Source organism: Coffea arabica, chromosome 2c, assembly GCF_036785885.1.
Source record: "Coffea arabica cultivar ET-39 chromosome 2c, Coffea Arabica ET-39 HiFi, whole genome shotgun sequence".
Lineage (NCBI taxonomy): Eukaryota > Viridiplantae > Streptophyta > Magnoliopsida > Gentianales > Rubiaceae > Coffea > Coffea arabica.
Window position 1 is genome coordinate 10152394 of NC_092312.1, and position 9235 is coordinate 10161628.

A 9235-nucleotide genomic window follows, 5' to 3' on the forward strand; every position below is an offset into this window, starting at 1 on the left:
TGTGTGTGTCTATAAATAAATAAATAAATAAATAAATATATATATATATATTATGGAGTTTTGGAAGAGCTGTATTCTGTACTTTAAAAAAAAAAAACTTTTAGCTTTTGAAGTTATAAAGCCACAGTAGATCAGCTATAATTTAGCTTTTTGAAGTTAAGCTTCGATAATTCAATACAAGCAATAAAGACTAAAGAGCTATACTACATGCAAGTGCAAATTGGCTTAAATAGAAAAGGTCATCTTTTCTCAAGTGAGCCCGTCCGCTGCAAACAGATAAAAATTGAACCAAAAAAAATCTTTTCTCAAGTGATAAAAGTAAAGTTGATTTTGATGCAGGCTGGTAGTAACCTTCTAAGTAGGATTCTCTAATCTGCAAACCAACCTCCCATAGCCAGTTTACAGAAACTAAGTAGCAGATCATACATATGTAGCACTAAAACATGCTTGATCTTATCGAAGAACATTTCCTTTTATAAATTGTTATTGACTATTGGCTTTAATTTTTTTTTCAATCACTAGATTTTTTTAAAAAACAAAATCGACAATATCTACCATACTCCTACTCACGCTATTAACTTCTAACTTTCTGCTGTTCGATCCCAATGGACTTCAAATTTGTCAACTTACAGTGCTAACTGCTAACCAATACGCATTAGCCCTTCATGCAATCCGGGCATCTGACATATTTGTCTTTGACTCTTTGGTATAATTTTTTTTTTGCAAGCAACAACATCATTAGCTTTGAGGAGTTGGTGAGAGTGGTCTCACGTGTTTCCCGTCTACTTCCACAATTTGTTTAGCTGAAACCATATTTAACCCCGTTGTTCGCTTTTGATATGTGCCAATCTCCAAAATCTATAGGAATAGAACTGATGGCAGCTCAAGCAATTGAACTGAAGAAAGCCTGTGTTATCGGTGGCAGTGGATTTTTGGCATCATTTCTGGTGAAGCTATTGCTCCAGAAAGGGTATGCAGTGAATACAACCGTTCGGGATCCTGGTTAGTTATGTTTTTTTATTGTGGTACTTAGTTGATACAATTTTAGATGCATAGCTTATGTGTGATTTTTTGTTCTTCTGCAAATTAACCTACATTTATGCTCAATTTTGTCAAGGCTAATTCTATTGTTAAAAGATCCCCTGGCTTTAACAAGGATAAGGTCGTTTTAGGATGGACAAAGATTTCCTAGAACTAGACCCGACACAACCATTTGCCAAGAATTATCAGGGTATTTTGCCCGAATCATTGTGATCTGCACAGAAAAAGATGGATGATGCGAAGGCGCGTTATGGAAGAAAACTTTATTCTTGACATCACAAAGAAGCAAAGAAAATGCAATGCTTATCTTTTTCTGTGGTTCTTTTTAACTTCAGTTAATTCCCTTGAAAAGTACGGAGTTCACCTTGTAGAGGAGAATGGAAGAAGATTGTTTCCATTCTTGAACGTGATTCCAATGCCAATGGAGCTTTGCACTTCTCGATTCTCAGCAAGTAAACGTATAACAACATTTTAGATTATGTATGAGAATGAAGCCAAGTAGCAATCAGCTCTGATTCATTAGTTTGGGGCTGGCAAATGTTAAGAATACAGAAGTTGGACTTCGAACACAAACTCTCAACATCACTGAGCTCTGGAATAGTAATTAATTCCTAGATAGTTCTCATGTTTATTGTTCCAACACTTGTACTTTGCCTTGTTTAACATCGTCTTCTCCTTTTTCTACCCAGGTAATCAGAAAAAGATAACTCACCTATTGGCACTACAGAGTTTGGGAGACTTAAAAGTTTTTAAAGCAGATCTTACAGATGAAGCAAGCTTTGATGCCCCTGTAGCAGGCTGTGACCTTGTCTTTCATGTGGCCGCCCCAGTCAACTTTGCCTCTGAGGATCCAGAGGTATGAGATTGATAATCAAATAAACATTAGCAATTCAACAAGGTTATCATCAATTCTGTATCAGAAATCAGGTTAAGATTTTTGTTCCTCATGTTGCAGAATGATATGATAAAACCGGCAATTCAAGGAGTTGTCAATGTTCTAAAAGCTTGCGTAAAAGCTGGATCAGTGAAACGCGTAATTTTTACCTCCTCAGCTGCAGCTGTAACCATCAACGAACTTAAGGGTACAGGGCTGATTATGGATGAAGGGAACTGGACAGATGTTGAGTTTCTGAGTTCTGCAAAACCACCTACTTGGGTAACTATCAGCACACTTGCAATTCTCGACTTCGATTGCATATTTGCATTATTAGTTTAAGATAAGCAATGTTATGTCCATCCATAGTGGCATTCATTTTTTTTTCTTAATCTCCATTTTTGCATAATGAAATGATGATCGGGAACATTTTACATCTGCTCTGCAGGGGTATCCTGTCTCCAAGACTCTAGCTGAAAAGGAAGCTTGGAAATTTGCTGAAGAGAAGAAGATTGATCTCATTACCGTCATTCCAAGTCTCATTGCTGGTCCTCCCCTGACACCAGACGTTCCCTCCAGCGTCAATCTTGCGATGTCCTTGATCACAGGTAAAATCAAAGCATTATGCATGATCATACTCACACACATGCTGTAACATGTCGTAAATCCATCAGGTCAGAAAATTTTTGTCCCAACTCCCAAATGCACTTGAGCATATATCCAAATTAATTTCCAGCTAAAGTGTCCAACATTTTACAGGAAACGAGTTCCTCATTAATGGCTTGAAAGGGATGCAGATGCTCGCAGGATCAATCTCCATTACACATGTGGAAGATGTCTGTGAAGCCCACATTTTTTTGGCTGAGAAAAAATCGGCTTCCGGTCGTTACATTTGCTGCGCTGCCAATACTAGTGTTCCTGACCTCGCAAACTTTCTGAGTAAAAGATACCCAGACTACAAAATCCCAACAGAGTAAGCACGCTTTCAAGACACTGCAGTAGTATCTTTCTGCCCAATAGATTTGGAGGCCTAAACAAAACAAATGTCACCATGCATTTTCACACTATCATGGTTAATTGCAGATTTGAAGGTTTTCCATCCAAAGCAAAGTTGATCATCTCATCAGAGAAGCTTATCAAAGAGGGTTTCAATTTTAAGCATGGAATTGAGGACATTTATGATGACGCCCTTGCTTATTTCAAGGCTAAGGGTTTATTGCAGCATTGAAGACTTTTTTTTTTTCCTTTTCTAAGTGAAAGCAACTCTATCCTGCAGTTGAATAAACCAATGTAGCTACCTGTTGTATCTATTGAAGTCTCCCAGGCGTCTATCTGCTGAAGTCACTTTAATTAAAACTAGTGAAATACTTAATATGTATAATCCTTTGCTTGGTGCATGTGCATCCTAAATGCTTATGGATTTGCTCAATTGGAGTTGAACCCTGAATTTATATTTGTTTTACTCATAAATCTAAAAGTTAAATTAGTTAAATGATCATGAATCCTCATAAAGGAACATCATCAGTACTAAATCAAGATTTTGAAATCAGTTGTTTCAAATCTACCATTAGGTTTTCTGAAATTAGATATGGGATTAGATGCTATCTACCATTGGTTTTGCTATACTGAGAGGTTTGATACGTGTTTGTTGTCTGCTGGTTATGTTTAGCCCATTGCTTAACAAATTTCTTACTATAGCAAAAGTCATCATTGTGTTAAAAAAAAAAAAAAAAGGGTCATCACTGTAAAGTTGGATAATCGTTATTCATCATACTTCTAGGTCGGATCACTAGGTTCATTTTAGGGAAAAAAGTCTCAATGGCCCTCCAACTCTTTCTCAAGTAAAGTTTTAGCCCTCCAATAATTAACAATAAAGATTTGGCCCTCGATCTAATAAAATAACATATTCGTGGCCCTTCTGTCAAATCCAACAGTTAAAATTAATATGAAGTATCATTTCATGAGACACGCGATCAAATATCTAGGGTATTATAGTTTCTGAATGGTTTACCAAGCATCTTCGCCCCACCGACCCCTCTACCACCCCACCACCTATGCCACCGCCACGGCTGCCATTGCTCTTGCTTCTCCTCACGATAATAAGCAGCATGACTACAGGGATGATTTTTTTGTGAGCCTGGGTCTGGTTGTGAGGACTCTAAGGGAAGACCTCCCTCTACTCTTCGCCAAAAACCTCAATTTTTTTTTTTGACATAAAAAGGCTAATTACCTGTAAGAAGTATTTAGTGTATTTAGTGGCAGCACTAGCAATCCTAGGCCCGAGATCAGCACACTCCTTCCCAATTGGCCCAATGATAGCAAATCCTTGATCCCTTTCACCGAAATGAGCCTACCCTTGATCCCCTTCCTCCTTGCCCACCTGAATATGCCATCTTGGACACTGAGAAGGGCTCGCCTACGACATAGCGATTGATAGCCGACGCTGGCAGCGGAGGCTTAGGAGGCAATTTCCCAGGTGGGCTACGCGGCGGGAAGGTTTGCTCCTCTCTCGGGGTTGGAATTGGGGAGGATCCATGAGTAAGAGATGTGTGATCTGAGGAAATTGATGATCCCTCGGGTGAGTAATCTGGAGAAAAAGCTTAATTGAAACCTAACATGTATTGTTCAGTGTGAAGAAGCTTCCGAGCACCAAATATATCAGAATTTCAGTCGGGACGTCATAAAGCCGAACTCCTGGTTCAAATTTGACCCCTTTAAAGTGGTTCCTCATAGAAGCCATAATGACTTGAACAAATCTAGTAAAGGCACTTCCCATTGGCTCTTGGTAATTGATAGGGTGCATTTTAGTAGGATATTTTGGGCATTATTTCACAATTATTTGACTAAATATCTCATTAATTGGGTAGATTCTACTCATATACGATTTTGGTGCTAATGGCAGGAATGGATGCTGAAAAGTGCTTAAATTCGAAATTCAGAGGATTTGCCGTACGTGGGGCCCTCTGGAGAAGCTGAAGAAATTTAATTGTAATAGACTTTATTTTATTTTATTTGAGGGAGTCTTGTTTTAATTTGTAAAAGATCAATTTCCGATATGGGGGAAATCCCCTCCTTGAATTTCAGAGGACCAAAACAGAAAGGGGGAAGTATTAGACTCCAGTAGGGCAGCCTGGCGGAGGAGAGGGGAGAAATGAATTTTCCGTCTGGCTTAGTTTTTTTCTTCTTACGTTTTTGCCTTTGAATTGGGCGGCCGTACCTTGTAAAAACAATCAAGGGACAAAGCCACCATTGTTGATTTTGCAATTTCATTGGCTTTTATATCTCGTGTGGTTTGAATTGAAGAAAGCAAGCAAAGCAATCTCTCGGAAGTCTTGCTAGCAATTGGGAGAAGAAATAAGGGCCGCAATTGTTGACCCCTGGCTTTGCTTTTCAATTGGCTGTGACTGGAATTGAAATAAAGCATCAAACCCTCTCTCATGTTTGCTCCGTGAGAGACAATTGGAAGCAATTAAATCCCGTGCTTTTTCCTCTTGTGGTGGACCGAAGTGGGAGAATCGATTTGCAAACTTTTCCCAATTCTACATGCGCGATTTGTCCTCCATTAATGGAGGGCTAATTCTCTAATTCTAGTCAAGGGGGCAACTGACGAATTGGTTCAACAACTACTGTGAGATCTAAACCGCTTTTAATTATTTTCTTCATTTATTGATATTTATATGTTTCCTACTTTTAATTGTTATAGCCTTGTGTATGATTGGTTAGTGCGCAATAATTAATTATTCATATAGGCTATTTTGCTAAATAGGGGTAATTGAATCCGTAATTGTTCGTTATCTCTATCTTAGTAGCAACTGGCGTAATTGGATTTATGTTGGGGGAACTTATGATCTAACATTAAATAAACCCTCGTAGCGTGTTTATTAGTTAGGATTGGGCCTTTCTAATTATTAATGCAATCTAAAAATTAAATCATACGGTCGTACCTAGGGTTGTTTTTAGGTTAGAAAAATAATTAACGATCGTACCTTAACTATCGAGAAATTAAAGAAAGATTGGTTGTTTATCGCGTGCATGACAACTATAACTAATCTATTAATAAATATTGGAATTATCTGTGAGTCGATGATCAGTGCCTGAACCATTTCTGAAGTGTACCCTTGGCTAGAGCTCTCCCAATTATTTCTTTTAACTAATTACTTTTCTACAGTTAAATTATTTAGTTAGCATTTAATCTTAAAATCCCCTATTTGTTTTGGCTTGAAAAGAAATAAATTTCTCGCTAGTCCCTAAGAGACGACCCTACTTGCTACTATCTACTAGTTAGTGAGTTCAGTTAAATAATTAATTCAAGTATATCGGATTAAACAAACTCTTCAGGAATATGGTGAATCAAGTAACCCATTGCACACCTAGAGTCTCTGCTCCAGTACTCGAATTGATTATTGACTGTTTCAGGTGGTAGTTAGGTTTTATTTATTATTATTGCACAGGTTCAGCACCTGTCAATTTTTGGTGCCGTTGCCGGGGTTTGGCGTTTGAAATATTTATTTCTTTTTAAGTTCAGTTTTTTCTTCGTTTTCTTGGTATCTTTGCTAGTTTATGCCCCGTTCTTCTCGCACAGGTGAATTGATATACGATTTTGAGATTGAGAAGGCAGTGCATAGGCGAAGGCAAGAGACCAAAAGACGGAAAGAAGGGCACTATTCTACTGCAAACGAGTCAGTAGAAGACGAATTTAGCATGGCCAACACCCAAACATTAAGGGAGCTGGCTGCCCCGGAGTTGACTCACCAGCCCTTGTGCATCACATTCCCCACTTTGACTGAGAATATCGCCTTCGAGCTGAAGTCGGGGTTGATTCATCTCTTACCCTCGTTCCATGGTCTCTCTGGTAAAGAGCCCCACAAACACGTTAAGGAGTTCAAAGTGGTTTGCTCTAACATGAAACCTCCTGGGGTCACTGAGGAGCAAATTAGACTTAGAACATTCCCCTTCTCTCTCAAGGATGCAGCGAAGGATTGGCTATACTATCTACCTGCAGGTAATATCACCACGTGGGTACAATTGAAAAAAAAATTTCTAAAAAAATTCTTCTCCGCATCTCGGGCTGCAAGTTTGAGAAATGAGATATACAGCATCAAGCAGTATTCCGTGGAGTCCTTATACGACTATTGGGAAAGATTCAACAAGTTGTGCACTAGATGCCCGCAGCATCAAATTAGTGAGCAACTGTTGATCCAATACTTCTATGAATGGCTCCAGTCAACTGATAGGAGTATCATTGACGCTGCGAGTGGAGGAACCCTGGCGAACAAGACACCGAAGAAAGCGTGGGAGTTTATTGAAGCCATGGCAGAAAACTCTCAGCAGTTTGGCTACCGTGAGAGTAACCCCACTCGTAGGGTTAACAAGATAGAGACATCATCCATTCAGCAGCAACTGTCAGAGTTGACGTCCGCTGTTAGACAATTAGCCATGGGGAACACGCCGCGAGCGAAGGTTTGTGGAATCTGCACTAGCATGGACCACTGCACGGACACGTGCCCATTTTTACAAGAGGACGACGCAGAACAGGTAAACATGGCCAGAGGCGTGCCCGCGCCCTGCAGGCAGTATGACCCGTACTCCAATACGTACAATCGGGGTTGGAGGGACCATCCCAATTTCAGTTATGGAAACATGCAACAAAATTCATTCCTAAATCGTCCATCAGGATTTCAACAGTCATGGCAAACAAAACCTCAGCCCTCGTCCTCCAATTCAGGAAGCTCTCTGGAGGATATTGTCAAAAGCCTAGCCACGACTACTACTCAACTACAACAGGAGATCAGATCCTTGACCACGAATACCGTTCAGCTCCAGCAGGAGACTAGAGCCTTAACCGTGAGCACTACCCAATTCCAGCAGGACACCAAAGCGGGCATGAAGGACCAAGATGCTCGAATAAGCCAACTGGCAACTGCCATCAACCGCTTGGAGTCCCACGTTTATGGAAAATTGTCATAGCAACTCGAGGTAAATTTCAAAAATGTGAGTGCCATGAGGAGCAAGAAACTGGAAGGACCTAAAGTGAAAAATTCAAAAAGTAAAAGTGATGAGGAGCTAGAAAAGGAAATTGAAGAGGAAGAACGTATTCGCGAGGATCCTAAGGTAACCTTCACTTCTCCACCTACTATTAAATCTAACTTACCTCCTTTTCCTTGCAGGTTAGAAAAGACAAAGAAAGTAGAGTAAAAAAAGGAGCTTTTGGATGTGTTCCAAAAAGTGGAGATTAACATCCCTTTACTGGATGCAATCAAGCAGATACCTAAGTACGCCAAGTTTTTGAAAGATTTGTGCACCCACAAAAGGAAGTTAAGGGGTGATGAAAGAGTGACGGTGGGAGAAAATGTGTCAACTATGCTTCAAAGGAAACTCCCACCAAAGTGTGGGGACCCAGGTATGTTCACAATTCCCTGCAAAATAGGGGGTACCCCAATTAGGAAAGCGATGTTGGACTTAAGGGCGTCAATAAATGTAATGGCTAAAACTATTTATACGTCTCTTAATCTTGGGCCATTAAAAGGCACAGACATTATAATTCAACTAGCAGATCGTACCAATGCTTATCCCGATGGGCTAGTTGAAGATGTCTTGGTACAGGTCAATGATTAGTCTTCCCTGCAAATTTCTATGTCCTAAATATAGGGGATGAGAGGGCATTAAACCCGTCACCTATTTTGTTAGGTAGACCATTTTTAAGTACTGCTAGGACAAAAATAGATGTGAATGAGGGTACTTTGTCGATGAAGTTTGATGGTGAAATTGTAAATTTCAATATCTTTGATGCGATGAAATACCCGGATGAGGCTAATTCTATTTTTGTTTTGAGTGTTATTGAACCCCTTGTACAGGACACATTTGAATTGAATAGGGACGATGCACTGAAAGTGGCATTGGCCAAACATCTTGAGTTGGGAGCAACTCTTGATATATAAATAAGTGATGAGCTATACCGTGCAGTTGAAGCACTGCATTCGCTTCCACCAATTTCTCCAAGGTATGAGCTTACTTCTCTCTTTGTACCAGAAATTCAGGCGAAATTGTTACCTTCTATTGTGCAGGCACCTGAGTTGCAGGTTAAGCCTCTCCCAAAGCACTTGAAGTATGCATTTCTCGGAGACAATGAGACGCTACCAGTCATCATATTTGCTCACCTTTCACCAAGGTAAGAAAACAATCTTGTTCGTCTTCTCCGAGATCATAAGGAGACGATTGGGTGGAGTATAGCAGATATCAAGGGAATTAGCCCCTCCTTATGCATGCATCGGATCCAACTTGATGATGATGCAAAATCGGTAAGACAGGCGCAACGGAGAT

At 39.8% G+C, this 9235-nt stretch overlaps 1 protein-coding gene and 1 non-coding gene across 2 annotated transcripts; one reads left to right on the plus strand and one right to left on the minus strand.

The window, feature by feature from the left end:
- The first annotated feature begins 778 nt into the window (after positions 1-778).
- Positions 779-3344, plus strand: LOC113725867 (anthocyanidin reductase ((2S)-flavan-3-ol-forming)). The gene is made up of 6 exons (XM_027249269.2): positions 779-1002; positions 1731-1897; positions 1997-2197; positions 2364-2523; positions 2675-2888; positions 2999-3344. The coding sequence occupies exons 1-6, from the start codon at positions 840-842 to the stop codon at positions 3141-3143; spliced, it is 1050 nt and encodes a 349-aa protein (XP_027105070.1). The 5' UTR covers positions 779-839; the 3' UTR covers positions 3144-3344.
- A 3644-nt stretch (positions 3345-6988) lies between these two features.
- On the minus strand, positions 6989-7095 carry LOC140036069 (small nucleolar RNA R71). Its single transcript, XR_011839954.1, has one exon. It is a non-coding gene; the product is annotated as a small nucleolar RNA R71 (small nucleolar RNA).
- Positions 7096-9235: the final 2140 nt, after the last annotated feature.